This window comes from Eucalyptus grandis, chromosome 9, assembly GCF_016545825.1.
Source record: "Eucalyptus grandis isolate ANBG69807.140 chromosome 9, ASM1654582v1, whole genome shotgun sequence".
Taxonomy (NCBI): domain Eukaryota; kingdom Viridiplantae; phylum Streptophyta; class Magnoliopsida; order Myrtales; family Myrtaceae; genus Eucalyptus; species Eucalyptus grandis.
Genome location: NC_052620.1, coordinates 6,774,549 through 6,789,774, shown reverse-complemented (window position 1 = coordinate 6,789,774; position 15,226 = coordinate 6,774,549). Strand labels below are relative to the sequence as shown.

The following is a 15,226-nucleotide window of genomic DNA, read 5'->3' as shown; positions in this document are numbered from 1 at the left end:
TGGAGGCAAAGGGGGTGGAGGGAGGGGCCAATCTTGGGGTCGGCAATGAGGAGAGTCTCAAGGAGGAGGAGGAGGAGGGTGGTCTTCTTGTGAGAGAACGAATGTGAGAGAGAGAGAGGGAATGAACGATAATAATGGTTTTTATTTTTGTTTTCGTTTAAAATGTAGAAAAGTAAAAAATAAAATTATACTTGCCATTTTTAATCCAAACCTATTTTTGGATACAAATTTGTTTTAGAAATTGAAAAATGAAATTATGTTATTAAACGAATTTCTTTTGTAAACTTGTTCCAAAAAATAGAAAAATAAGAAAACGGAGAACCAGAATAGTTATTATGCACAACCTTAGACAAATATGAGTGGAAATAAGATAACCTCGCCCACGAGACAGATCCGAACCTCCAAGTGTAGCTTGTACAAGATGCACGAGCTCAGGCTAGTAGCTGTTCTAGCTGCCAAAACAATGTCCCGTCCGCACCCACTCGTACTTGCTCCTACCAGGAAGGGGGCAGGTATCAGTCACATCCGAACTTCAGTGCGTATGATTCGTTAAACATTATGGGCTCCACGTGAAATTCGCGTCGGGTGGCGCGCGCCGGGCCTACCGCTCCGGTACGTGCGGTAACCTCGGAGCGCCCGCACGAGAGAGCAAATTGCCTTTCACGAGATGGAAACGTAAGGCCGCCGCTAGCCAACCACTCCCCGCCACACCATCCTACGAAGTAGGAACTCCTCGTGACCTGACAGCCACGTTACCGACCCGCCCTCCGCCATTTCACCGCCGGGGCCCGCCGGCACGCCACCCGTTCCCGACCTCACGCGTAGACGACAGACGTGTCATTCCACTGTACCACGAAGATTCCAAAACACTTACCTCGACGCCGCCCCGGAAGCCAAAGCAGACCCGAGATTCTTGGAATCCCACCCGCGTTCCGGAGCGCATGGCGACGGCGGCGCGTGCGGTGCACTGCCGGCTGCTGGGGGAGAGGCGGGAGTTGGCGGCGAGGAGGGAGCCGGCCGGCGGTCCGGTGCAGGTCTCGGTGCAGAGGCTGAAGCAGGCGGTGCCCAACGTCGGCGGCGGTGGCAACGGGAAGATCCTGCTGCAGCCCCGGCTGTGCAACTTGAGATCCTACGGCTCTGATCCGGTGGGGATCCTTAAGACCAAGAGGGTTGACGGCGGCGGCAGCGGCAGCGACTGCGACGCGGTGCCGCCCTTCTTCGAGACCCTGTCGGAGTACATCGAGAGCTCCAAGAAGAGCCAGGACTTCGAGATCATCTCCGGTCGCTTAGCCATGGTCAGTTTTTACTTGGTTTCCCATCTTTTTTTTTGAAAAGAAACTAACTTGCTTGATCTGACTGTTCTTGGTACAAGTTTCAGTTCAACAGCAGTTTTTCTTAATCTATGTATCTATATATACACCTGGAAATATTGTGTGCGAGCAACTAGATTCGATTGTTCTGCTTGATCGAAGTGAAGATCCATGGTTATGCTTCTGTCTCTCTTTATTATCGATAGATTTGCAGTCTTCTATTCCTTTACTGTAGCAGAAGATATTTTCAGTGGCAAGGGGAATAGTACAAGTTGAATTCTTCATCAAACTGGGGTGTACAGTTTCAGATTCTAACCATGGATTCGGATTATACTCGTGTTTTGCCTGATTCATGATATTACACGTACCTAAGGTGAATTTACTTGTGCTGATGTAGTCGGAGGTTGTTATAATTGGTGGGTTGTCTGCAGATTCTAGGCTGTAGACACAAGGAGAGTTGTTTGTCAATTCTTCAGTCGAAAGTTATAGGAACGAGTCATGTAAGGCCAAATTTTACAGATTTCTTCTTGGGATTGGAGAGTGCCCAATTTGTACTGAAGCTTGGAGCTGCTCATCCTAGAAAATTACAAGATTTTTCTAAAGTTGAAAGGTTAAATGTGAATTATGTATCGAAATATTCGGTTACTGATGTCCCGATTGTACTGTGTGTACAATACGGGTGCTCCGTCTAGACTAGGTTAGCTCATTTCGCGATGAAACGGTTATTGCCTTGTCTCGTGCTGTGCTGATCTGCTTCCCCAGAATTTGCTCATTGACTGATTCGAATCAGGAAGTGCATGATCTGACCTTATGAAAGTGGATGTTATTGTCGACCAGATTGTCTTTGCGGCGACAGTGGCAGAGGAGGCAGTCACTGGAAACTCCCTGTTCAGGAAGATGGATGTCCAAGGAATCGCCGAAGCAGCAGGGGTGTGCCTTGGAGCTGTCGCCTGCGCCGCATTCTTTGCTTGGTTCTCTAGCGCCCGGACCAGAGTAGGTCGTATCTTCTCCCTCAGCTGCAACACACTCATCGACTCCCTCATCGACCAGATCATTGACGGGCTGTTCTACGAAAGTGAGCTTAGTGATTGGTCCGACGAGATGTGAAGCAAGGATTGGACAACGCAGGATCATGCAGCCATGCCATTCGAGGTTTCCGGGAATTTATAGCCCTTCTCTTGTTTATGAAAATTCTAGCTGATATATACCAAGAAAGTAGGAAAGAATAGCGAGAATGAGAAGTCCAGCTGGGAATTAGGCATATAGTATTATAAGATAATGATAATTCGCTGCGAATAATGAGATCGGCATGTGAAGAAACAAGCCATCGAGGCAGAATTCGATGCTGCCGCGAGAGAGCTGATACTGTAATCTGATCTGATATAGTTGGGTTGGGGTGTCAAATAGATTTGACTAGGTGGTTAGATATATAAACAGCTTAATTTGCTCTCGAGTGTTAAAAATGGTGGTTATAGTGCACTTTCTTGTTCTATGCTCTTTGTTTTCAAGTACTAGCTGCGCAAGGTACTTGGTTTTTGCACTCTTGAAACACCACTCTGCAACGGAGGTCTTTTACACGCATCGCCCCGATCACGTCCAGGAATGAGGAGATATTCTCCGGTCGGAGATTGAGAAAAGAATAGCTCCAAGGCCCGACAGCTCTTCTTGCTAACCTTGCGAACGAGATCGGGAAGCTTTATAGGGACAGATGGACGGCGAGTCGAGCTGAGAGTGGTCTATCTTCCATTCAGCAAGTTCATTATGGACTTGATCCACATTGATTGAATATTAAGTACCCAAAAAAAAAAAGTCTTAAACTTGTCGTAACCTTTTAACTGGACTAATTTAATCTTAAATATTTAATTTTACCATTTCAGTCCATGGAATCAATTTAGGTTGAAAATTGTTAATGTAAACGTTGACTCTCTTATTGATTTTTTCTTTGCTTTCTTTTTTTCTTCTTTCTTTATTTTTAAAGACCTTGGAGAAATCGAAGTCTTGAGAGGGCGAAGAGGAGCAGAGAGCGGAAGAAGAGGACGACAAGATGGTGAGCTTGGTGAGATTTTGGGTCAGGAGGGAGTAGAGGGGCTTCTTTTGGGACGTGGCGGGCACCATCTTTGAGCGACTCTCAGCTGAGCGGATCGAGATCAAGAGCAAACTCGTTTCTTACTTTCTTTCCCTGCCTATTTTCTCTCCACTCATTCAGTGGCATAGCACACGACAGCACTCGATGCCCATAGAGATACCCAATCCCTTGTGCCATCCATCTCTCCTTGTGTCACGGTCGGTTGATTACGATCGATCAAACACCGTGTGGCCTTAGAATTTGTGATCCCAAATCAGCCTTTTCACGCACATGCACGAACACAGGGGTCGGCTGCACAAAGGTTAAGGAGTTGTTTGGTTCAAGATTTGCAATGGGCTTTGAGTCCAATGCAAATCTTTGAAAGCCAAAGCCCATTGAAACAAAAGTTTGGCCAAAAGCTTTAAAAATGCGGTGTGTTTGGTAATTTTTTTTTTTTGCAAATGAATTTTGAGTTGAATATGTGTTTGGTAAAAAGAACTTTCCAAGGGGCTTTGGGTATAATATATATATATATATATATATATATATATATATATAATTTTATTTTTGAAAATTCAGCTAAACACTTGGGGACCGGCGAAGGGTCATGGCGCATGGCGAGCCGGATCTCGGCACGGTAGTCAGCTGTCGGAGGTTGCCCGAGGTCGGGCGACCTTCGCGAGGTCGCGACCCAAAGGGTCAGGCTGAGATCGCCCGACCTTGGGTGACCCTCGGCGGGGGTTGCGTGACCTAGCCAAGGGTCGCTCGACCCGGGTGGGCCGCGTGACTTAGGGGCCATGCGACCCAGGGCACCGCTGCCCGGGTCGTGCGACCTCGCTTGCGGTCACGAGACCCGGCGGCGGTCGCCCGGGTCGCGCGGCCCTTGGGTCGAGCGAACGAGCGACCTCCGGCGGCCCTCGGGCGGGTCGTGCGACCCTCACCTGGAGGTCGCGACCTCCCGGGCGACCTCGGTCGACGGCCGGGTGCTAGATTTGGCTCGCCGGTGGCCGTCGCCCCGCCGGTCCGGCGAAGGGCTGCCCTTTCATTTAAAAAATAAATAAATACGGGGGCAATAACGGAAATATGAAAATTTAATGAGGGTAGTTTAGGAAGAAAAAAATTGTTTTCAGCATTCCCAAGGGCTGGCTTTCATTTGAAAGCTCCTTGAAATTGGTTGCCAAACATCCATATTTTGGTTGAAGGGGTTTTGGGGGCTGAATGGACTTTCTAAATGCCTATCCAAACGCACCCAAGTGTTTTCACTTATGAACAAGCTGAATACAATGAGAGGGAGTGACCTCTATTTATACAAGTTCGGGTTGTATCTCGACCGTTAATCATCCCTCCGATCCAACAGTTGTGTTTGAATGATGGTCATCATTACAAGTCTACACAGCAGGCCACTCAATAGCTCTAGCCTTGCGAAAGCCGTGTCAGAAGCAAGGGCAGGCCAGTAGGGCCGCCTGTCATGGAGCAGGTGAACGGTGGCAGGTCGCACATGGGTTGGCTGAACATTGCTCACGAGTCGATCGGGTCGTGCATGGGCCTTTGTCCATATCGTGCATGGGCTGGCTGTGCGCCAATCAGGGATTGTTCGTGGATCGGTTGCGGCCTGCGGGTTGCTCTTGGACAGGCCCTTGTGTGTGACACGGCCTCATTACGAATGGTCTTGGATCATGCTTCGTCCGCGGGTCATGTCACTTGTCTCTATCTATAACGAGATCGCTCGTGGCATGCCATTGCAAGCCACGCGAGCTCTGTAGTAGAGCTCGATGGCCTTGACATGGGTAACGGCTGTCCTGACCTCAAGTCTGTGCCGCGGCGGAGGGAATCAGACGTCATGGGAGTGTCGGACTAGGCAGGACTCTCGGATGGGAGAGAGAATGTGAGTGGATGTTAGCTTCTTATGTGTGGAGATAATTTGGAAAATAAAACGGTGATTTGATGAATTATGTTAGAGTGAGAGATCCGATTTGAAATTTATTATTAAAATTGAGGATAAGTTATAGGCTTTGAAATTTGACATGAGGAGCAAGTTGAAGATAATTTTTTTGTAATTCCAACTTTAGAAGACTTGCCCACGTTAGGGTAACTTTCAAAACAATCGATCTCGCCCGGCCACCGGACCTTCGCAGTAGATTCCGCTCTATATTCATGGCGATCTCTATCTCTCTCTCCTCATCTCTCACTCCCAAACTACATGGCTCCTCCGCATCCCCCTCCGAATGCACGGCCCCTCCGAACTTCACCCGCAATCGGAGGCCATTGGCCAAGAGCTAGGTTCTTCGGGTCTGCCATGTGAATGGCGCCGCTCGAGCTGCTGCCGGTGAGGACTTGCCCCGCGACTACGGCGAGAGGTTCCCTGAGGCCGACCCGAGCAATCAGAGGCCCGCTAGCATTCTCGGCCACCTGACGTTGTTATGAGGCTTGTGTAGGTTTGGAGTCCTCGGCAAGGAGGCATTCTATTTCCTGTACTGGCTTCACACCTCTGGTTGCTCCGTTCGGCAGAGGCCTAATGCCCTTTTAAAAGCTGAAATTTTAGGTTCAATCCCAATTTTATCATAAATATTTTTTATCTCGTAAAAATTCTCAACTTCAGATCCAGTCTCAATTTTATTGTAAATTTTCTTTGTTTCTTAAAATACACCTTAGCTTTAGTTCTAATTATAAATTTATCCTTTTTTTTTGTATGATAAAAAATCACAAACTTTTACATGGGTCTCAATCCTCCCTTAGCGATCTAAAGTGGTATTTACACGTTATTGTCCTAGTTATTTTTTTCCCAAATTTTATATCTAAGAAGAGGTTTTTTTTTAGATGAATTTCCATATAAGCTCAAACGACTTTTCTTAGATCTAAAATTTGGGTAAAAACTAGAGCAATTAGGGTCAGCTTTCTTCATTAACTCCCACTAATAAAAAGAGTCTTCTTCCTATTTTGGTTAAGGATCTTCATTTTGCGCTTGATCTTTAATCTCTTTTGTTTAGGAGTGTTCTATCTATCATGGTTAGAGAGCTCGTGCTCGGGACACTTGGCTTAAGACACTCGAACAGCTCGTGCTTAAGAGTTTTTCATTGAACATAAAAAGTTCAGGGTGGAATTAAGAATGAACCTAAAGTTAGGTATTTTTTATAAGAAAAAAATTATGATAAAATTGAGACTGGACATAAAATTAAGGATTGTTTAGAGTATTAACCTGTTTGGCAGGATCGCGTGAAGCAAGGCTTCCCCTTTTATTTCCCGCAGAGTGAAGTTTCTTTCTGTTTCTTTATTCGCTTTGAAGAAATATTGGATATTTTTTTTGTCAATTCCATTCCTCGAGAAGTGGAGTGCATCAAGTCAATCGAGGAATTCAGGTCATGATTCTATGTGTCCAACTTTGGCAGTCCTAGCCCTAGGTTGGGATAAGCATTGTATTTACCTGATTTGCAGATTTTAGTTATTCTTGTATTTGATTTTTTTTTTCGTTTTTTAACGTGTTTCTTCTCTTCACATCATTTAAATCAAGATCAGTCTTTACGTGTAGCTTGGATCTTGATTATATAGTCCATTTCTATTTTTGTTTGGTGATAGGTACTTAATTTTTAGAACAATTGAAGCCACTCAAAATAAGAAAACGATGAAATGATAATGAAAACTTTTATATGAGACATTCATACAATGAGATGACAATCTTGACTACCTATTAATATCATCCGTTCACAAGTACGGAAATATTTTATGTAATGGCATGACTACGAAGTCTGAAGCCTGTGACTCGGTAATTATAGGGAGTTTTTCAGAAAATTAAGTTCCATTCTAATCAATCATGACATTGAATTTGAGATTAAAATCCTACAATGGTGGTGATGGGAACGCAAGATTGCCACCTTGACAAGTGAAGGGCAAACATGGTTGAATTAAGTTTTACCCTCTTTCTACACGAATTCATTTTGTTGCACAAAAATGTTCTTAATACTGAACATTAAAGCTCAAAATTCGAGAGCATCAACACCTAAGTTTATGCTCAATCTGTTGGGATTTTGAGATATCAACTTCTATGCTAAGTATTAGGAAGTATTAGGAAAAGCATTGAAACACTCCACAAGATCTAAATAACTCGATTTTGCTAATTATTTGGGATTAGAACCATGCCCTCACTTAGGTCGTAAAGTAAAAATATTTAGAGGGAAAATTGTTTAGGATTGAAACCATACGCTCACTCATATCGTAAAGAGAATTTTGGAAGGGAACGTTTTCTATTGCCCAAGTGCTGGAGGAATACAAATGAAGGACATCACCCATTTATATAAAAGTCTCTCTCGTCCTTACTCAGACCATAAAGAGAAAAAATGTTTAGAGAGAAGTTTTGGGAGGGAATGTTTTCTATTGGCCAAGTGCTAGAGAAATACAAATGAAGGATGACACCTCTATTTATTTAAAAGTTTCTCTCATTACAACCGTTGATTATTTTTTGATCTAACAATAGAAATTGTATCTTTCTAATTTAATTACTATCGGCACACGTGTAAGAATATTCTAGAATTCGGCACATTTATCATGTTACCTATTCTTGAGAATATTTTAGAGGATTCTGGAAATCACTTGGTCGGCCTTTTTGGATCACACATGATCATTCACTCATGGAAAATCTCAAGATAGTGATACCTGTCCTGTGGTGTACTGGAAAACTCAAGCTCTGAGAGTGTCGAGGCTTGTAATTTGTGCACGATATGTCGAAGAAACGCTCCGAGAGGATCAAGACTTGAGGTTATGCTCCATCCCTTTGGACTTTAATCACCAATATGATTGGTGGTGTATTGAAAGTAGCATTTGGGATACTCGCGATGTGTCTCCTCATCTCAATACGGCCTATATAAACCAAAGCAACTTACGCTAATAAAATATTAGCACAAAAAACATCATTACTCAGCTAGGATGTGGTGTCTAAATAAAAATAAAAATAAAAAAGGGTTGATGCTAAGATGTATATATGAAAATAGAGGATAGACAATGTCGTTGGGATTCAATTTGGATGTTCTTTTTGGTAATTTTGGACGTTCCTCTAAAATATTCCCAAGAACAGGGATACTATAAATGTACAGAGTTATACAGTATTCTTGTGATAAATGGCAGTCATCGTGATAGAGGAAAAATACAATTTTTACCATTAAATAAAAAAAAATCAACAATTATAATGAGAAGAATTTTGGTATAAGTAGAGGTGCTCTCCACTTCCAATACTTGAGTAATAAAAAACATTTTCTCCCAATTTTCTCTCTAAACACTTTCTCTCTACAATTCGAGCGAAAGCATCAGGATTAGGCCTCCATAATTTTGGAGATTAGATTCAATGTAATACTTTTGGAGCTCAAATTCAATGTTAAAAAAAAGGAAAAGAAAAACATAGAAAACAAGAATAACCAAAATCAACAAATCTTCTACTTATTGTCTTTTGATTTTTTTTTTTCCTTAACCCTGACAAAACGTAGGCTGAGACATAACACCATCTTACGGTCCTTGTCTCCTTCAGGACTACTACCGTCATCCTAATTTGAAAGCCATATTCTCAGTTTGGAGACGGGACTAGTGGCTCTTTTTCCTCACTTCTTCCATTTTTAATGTCCGGTATCACTTCCTATAACAAATTACTTGTAAAAGCAAATTCCAGACGACAAATTTCATTCATGTAAAAAGAGGGCTACATTCAACCCCGTGTTACCTCTTCGCTTGGCAAAGAACTTGCCGAAATAGATTTAATTTCAAAAAAGGAAAAAAAAAGCATTGAAAACAAAATTAACCAAAATATGCAAATCTTCTCCATTTTTCCACCCATCCTCTACCTATTGCCTTTTAATTTTTATTTTTTAACCACTATTTTTAATTTTTATTTTTTAACCACTAACAAAATGTAATCTAAACCACAACACCATGGCGCCTCCGCTGAATTTGAGGGATGGTTGCGCTGTTTCCGATGCAGGAGTCCTCGTCTCCTTCGGGACTACTGCCATGATCCTTTTCGAATCCATCTCCTATAAATTTGGGTTTGGAGAAGGGGCATGTGTTCTTCACCCTCACTTCTTTCTTTTTGAATGTCCAATATCATTTCCTAGAAAATCAAATTCGCTGTAGGAGCAAATTTCAAACGACAAATTGCATTCATGTAGAGAGAGGGTAAGACTACATTCAATCACATGCTAGCCTTTTACTTGGCAGCTCGCCGTCCCAGAATTTTGGTCTCGGATTTAATGTCATGGACTTATTCATTGATTAGAATAGAGTCATAATTTAGGGTTAACTCCCTAAGAAAAAGTACTTTGCTGGGTTACATGGCCTCTGCCCTCATAGTTTAGCCATCATATAAAATATTTTCTCCTGCTTATGAACGAATGATATTAACATGTAGTTAAGAACCACTTGGCGTAGTCGGCCACCAACTCTAGGCCACCGGCCTCAGGTTGTAGGTGAAGGTCGATGAGGCAGCTCATTTGGAGGGGAAAGCGGGGGAGCCGCATGGCTTGGGAGTGAGAGAGGAGGAGGAGGAGAGGAGGAGAGAGAGGTAGAGGTCGCCATGAAAGTGGATTGAATTTAATGTGCAAAGTAGAGAGAGAAAGAGAGAGTGCGGTGGGAGGAGGAAGGAAGAAGGGAGTAGAAGAGGGAGTGCGGCGGACGGGGACGGGGAAGCACTTGAAGAAGCACAGGTCTATCAGTTCGGCGAGATTGATTGTTTCACAGCTCTCTTAACGTGGGCATATCTCTTTTGAAGTTTGAACTTATCAAAAGGGTTAATATATTTAAAAACCTCAAATTGATACGTTTGCAGCAAATTTACCCTAAATTTATTTTTTGACCATAAAAAATCCCAAACTAATACATTTGTCTTAAATTAATTTTTTGACCACTAGATATCCCAAATTAGTACTATTATTGTCACACTCCCGCCCATGACCCAGCGGTTAGCATTGACACTCTAGGCAACCTCGAACGTCCCGAAAATCTTTATCTTTAGTTAAGCACATGTGGAAGCGATCATAAACAATCCCTGTACAAACAAACATGAAAGCTAGGCAAGACATATGCAAACCAAGCAAATAAAAGCAACATATATTCATACACATGTTCACATATCAAAAGCTGTTTTGATTACATGTCAATCCTTGTCCTAGGCTACTTGTTTTTGTTTCCATATATAGTCAATCAAAAGGCTAGGGTAGCCTAATTCCTCCACCGAGTTGCTCCCAAAAGCAGCCCCTGCTAAGTTCATTCCCTTCTTGGACCTTGGTTCACCCATCACACACCTGAAACGGTGAGAACAACAAGGGTGAGTCGATGATTCAGTAAGTAGAAATCCATAATTCTTCTATAGGAGGATGTCTCGCCGTTGATCGTCGGATACAAGATCACCACCTACTTGTCGATGACAAATCAATAGCAAGGTTCGTGCCTTGCCTTGCTTTATACATATGAAAGGCTCTCAATCGTCTATATACTTTCAAAAATAAAAGACAATGAGTTAGTGTATATAAACAAGCTTTCCAAAAATCCGTGGCTTATGATCATTTCGGTCATAAATAGGGATGCTCACGTCTCATGAAACTCATTCAAATACTAAGTGACCCAATTCAAATATATACTCAAAGTGATGCAAGGACTTAACAATACATATCAAACAAACCTAACTTTTGCAAGCATCACATATGTATCAGTCATGAACCACATGTGGACTTTCATTTTTTCTTTTTTAGTATCGTATTAGTCGAAATTAATTGATTCTTCTAGTAATAATTGAGCATCGGTCCCCCCCTTGGTAATCGGTATCGTCCCGATCTCATTATTATGACGGCATCTAGGGCCCCCAGGCATCGGCCTCACCGGGCCGGCGTTGTCCACGATCTTAATATTGGGACGACATCCGAGGCTTTACCCTAGGCAAAGACCCGGCATCCCCTAGCGTCGGCATATAAGTCCATTGTGTGTTCATGTATTTCAAGTATCAACTGATTCATGTTATGTTTAAATTTTTAGCTGAATGAAAGGCCCGAAGGCGTGCCATGCAAGGTGAACTAATGAGCGACTCTTGTGTTTTGTTAAATCAAACTCATGCCGGATGCGATTCGGGTTTGTGATTTTGACTTGGAACCATTCACTCAAGCTTTAGCATTGTCCATAGTTACCAAGACATTTCCTCGACATCTGAGTGTGCTCGACACTCATGAGGGGTCATGAACTTACTTAATGCAACAACAAGTAATAGAAACACAACAAGCATAACAATATAGAGCCAACACAAACAAACGATGACATGATCCTAAAATCGATAAGCGTAGCACGTCGCCCTATCGAAGAGTTAGGAAAATCTACTTACTACTTTTTGGACCTAGCTCCAAGATGCTTCTTTGGTGGTTGGTTGGCGTCTAGGGCGGCTTGGAAGAGAAAGGTGTGAAAGAGAGGAGAGAAAGGGAGAGGAAAGGAGAGAATAGCCAATGTTTAAAATGTGAGGATGACTCATTCTATTTATAGTCCTCTTCCTCTTAGATTTTTATTGTAAACTCATGATGATGCCTAAATGACGAGTTGGCCTACCAATCTTCCCGAGTTGACACCTAGGTCCTTTGGTATTAGCTTGTGATTGGTCCACCTATTTGCTTGCTCTCCAAGACTCAATCTAGGCTCATTATTGCCTATAGTGCTTAAGGGACACATAAGCCCTTTTAATGCCTAATATTTTCTTCTAATTAGTTGGTACTTACCTTGTTCACCAAAATTACAATCTAGGGCCACTATAACCTAAGATTCATCTAAGATTCTATGAGACACTTAAGTAGGTGACTCAACTCACTTATTAATTGCCAAGATTTCATGCAATCATTAGGCTTAGTTGTATTCACATTGGCCAATTTGCTCTCCAAGTTTCTTCTCTTTAATACACTAAGGTCCAAAAGCATTTAATGCATTCTTATCTTCAAGCCAAGAAGTCTCTAGATTAGCTTGCTCCTCAACTTGGGCGTGTAGCCCCCTTCGCCTCCAAGTTAGGCGTGTGGTTCTCCTATTCTAAAGAGAAAACAGTTTTGAATAACTTTTGAAATCAGTATCATTACCTTATTAAATAGACTCAAAAAATTATAAAATTTTAATATGTTGTAGAGAAGATCTTAGAAAAAAAAAATTATGAAGAAATCCAAGCCAAATTCGTTCTGTGTAAAGAACAGTAAATCATTGAACACAACCCAAAAATTCATCCGTCTAGCAAATTCAACGATCAGAGAGAGAGACTCATTTCGAAATCCAAATCTTCATGAAACTCTTTGAAATTTTAATATATTGTAGATATGAATGTCATTTAAAACTTTTGTGAATGAAGTATGTTCAAATTAAAAAGGGAAAATTTTATAAAAATTCTAGGAAGTAACTTGGTTACCGTTTTCACTATACTAGGCAAGTTCTATACGGTAATTGATTGGGCCTTTGTCCTAAATATTTCAATTTAGAAAAATATGAAATTTAAGTATGTTATATATAAAGATGTTTTGAAAATTTTTTATGAAGAAAGCTTCTCCAAATTTGTAACATAAAAAGCTCTGTAAAATTGGCAAACAACAAAGGTCTAGAAATTTTGAAAATTAAATTAGGTAAATTCTAGTTGAAAAGAGGAGTGTTCCCACTTAGCATTGAATCAAGGGTCATCCATGGCTGTATAATCTTATCTCCTAAGATCCTAAGTAGCCTCTATACTAGCTTGGACACTTGTCTCTATTATTTATTGGCTAATGTCCAAAAGAGATAAGGTAGACTTGTTTTGGTCCAAAGTTGAACTTGTCTTAGCATTCTCCTCTCTTTCTCTCTCTGCATGTGGCCTCTCCTTTGTAGGATTCATACTTAAATCCTAGGATATTAATGAGCCTAGGCTATAAGTATATCTTTTTCCCCACTTTATTTAATATGTTCACATTTGTTCACACTTGTTCACACTTGTTTTTTCCAAGAAATTTTGATTATCCAAGTTTGAGGTGTCCCCTTCATTAATGGCTTTAAATCCAAATCTAATCTTATCTTCTAATGTAAAGCCCCAACGTGCCAAGTGTCCGTGCTCCTTAATTTATTACATGACAAAGGCTTTAAATGCAACTTGGAAAATATCTAAGTTCTGAAGGCATTGTCATCTTAGACTAATCAAATTTGACTATGATTGATTATCTTATTTGGCTTGGGTTTTATGCCTAAGACATGATCGGAGGAAGCATACACAAACCGGGCTTAACCGGTGAAACCAAGTTTGGACTTCTCTTTTACCATGTAAAGGGCTCAAAGTTGAGGATGTTACAATTATGATAAATTTATGCTACATTAATTTCCGTTAAATTTAAAGGTTAAATTTGCTAACCTAAATGACATATGATGACTTATTATGGTAACATAGAAAATCCACATGGAAATTCATCGGGTAAATATCACGAAAAATCTCAAATGGGTACACGTGTGACAAATTTAATGATAATCCTATGTTAAATTTAAGGTACACATGTGACAAATTTTAGATTTTTTGTCGCATTAACCCTATGAATTTCATATCATGACACCATGCGTCATCCACATTAACAAATTTAACAGTAAAATTTAACGGAAATTAATAGAGGATAAATTTATTACGGGTGTACTGGTCTAGGTTTTTTATACTCAATAAATTAATTTAGAGTAAATTTATCATGAGTGTATTCCAACTTAAGGTTTTTTACGGTCAAAAAATTAGTTTGTGATAAATTTGTCACAAATATATCGATTTGAGATTTTTGTGGTCATAAAATTAATTTTTGGTAAATTTGTCACATATGTACCAGTTTGATATTTTTCAGGGATTAACCCATATAAGAAAATCTATGTTAATTACTATCCTCACATTTCAAAAATTCGTAATTTATCCTCAAGCTTTTATAATAAATTTCAGATCGGATCTCTCGTTCATGCATAGTCCATCAAATTAATGCCGCTTTATTTTCCGAATTGTCTCCACATTTAAAAATCCAGCATTCCCTCGTGCTCTCTTTTCCCCACTTGAGAGTCTTACGGAGTCAGATTTGAGGTCGACGACCTCATGGCTGGATCGAGATCTCGAGATCTCGACCTCGACAGGATCGCCATCGTTGTGCTTTACTATGGAGCTCGCGCCGCTCGCGGCCAAATTTCGCTCAGCCTCGGCAACCGCAAATTAAGGACTCAGCGTGGCCCAAAATGGCATGTAAGACACTAGCACTTTCCGAAAGTATTCGTGTCTTGTTAGACACTTCGAGATATCTTCAATACTCTCTAATACTTATCAACAAGTATTGGACATCCCTTCTCCCGACATGCGAGTTCGGAATTCCGACATATGAGTTCGAAATTTTGAGACATGATTTCGACATGTACGGGTTAATTTTAAAATTTTTCAATAATTGATGGGTCAAAATATAAATATATAAAAATAATAAAAAAGATAAAAACAATGAAGAGGGAATAAGAAAAATCTGGTATTCCTTTTTCTTTTGTCACTCCCTTTCTCTGATATATAATTCACCTCCAAATTTGTTTTTTTTCTCTTCTCTTTTGACATGTTCTAACATGCAAGTTCAAAATGTGGATTACTCTTTTTTTTTTCCTCCAGATTTGATTGATTATCGAAATAGAGTTGAATACGTCAAATTAACAAATGGTGAATTAATTTTTTTAGTGTAAATTCATTCTTTTTATTTATTTATTTATAAATTTGAATCAAATTAATTTGATTAAAATAATCATAAAAATGATAATTTATAATGTATATATGAAAATATATATTTAATAAATAACTTATTTCAATGTGTTGAATTTTTTTTTTTATAAAAAAAACGTATTAACG

At 40.6% G+C, this 15,226-nt stretch overlaps 1 protein-coding gene across 1 annotated transcript; it reads left to right on the top strand.

Moving 5' to 3' along the window:
• Window positions 1–720: 720 nt before the first annotated feature.
• Window positions 721–2,802, top strand: LOC104418202 (stress enhanced protein 2, chloroplastic). Its single transcript, XM_010029475.3, has 2 exons — window positions 721–1,295; window positions 2,148–2,802. Exons 1-2 carry the CDS (start codon window positions 942–944, stop codon window positions 2,415–2,417), a joined length of 624 nt encoding a protein of 207 aa, XP_010027777.2. The 5' UTR covers window positions 721–941; the 3' UTR covers window positions 2,418–2,802.
• Window positions 2,803–15,226: the final 12,424 nt, after the last annotated feature.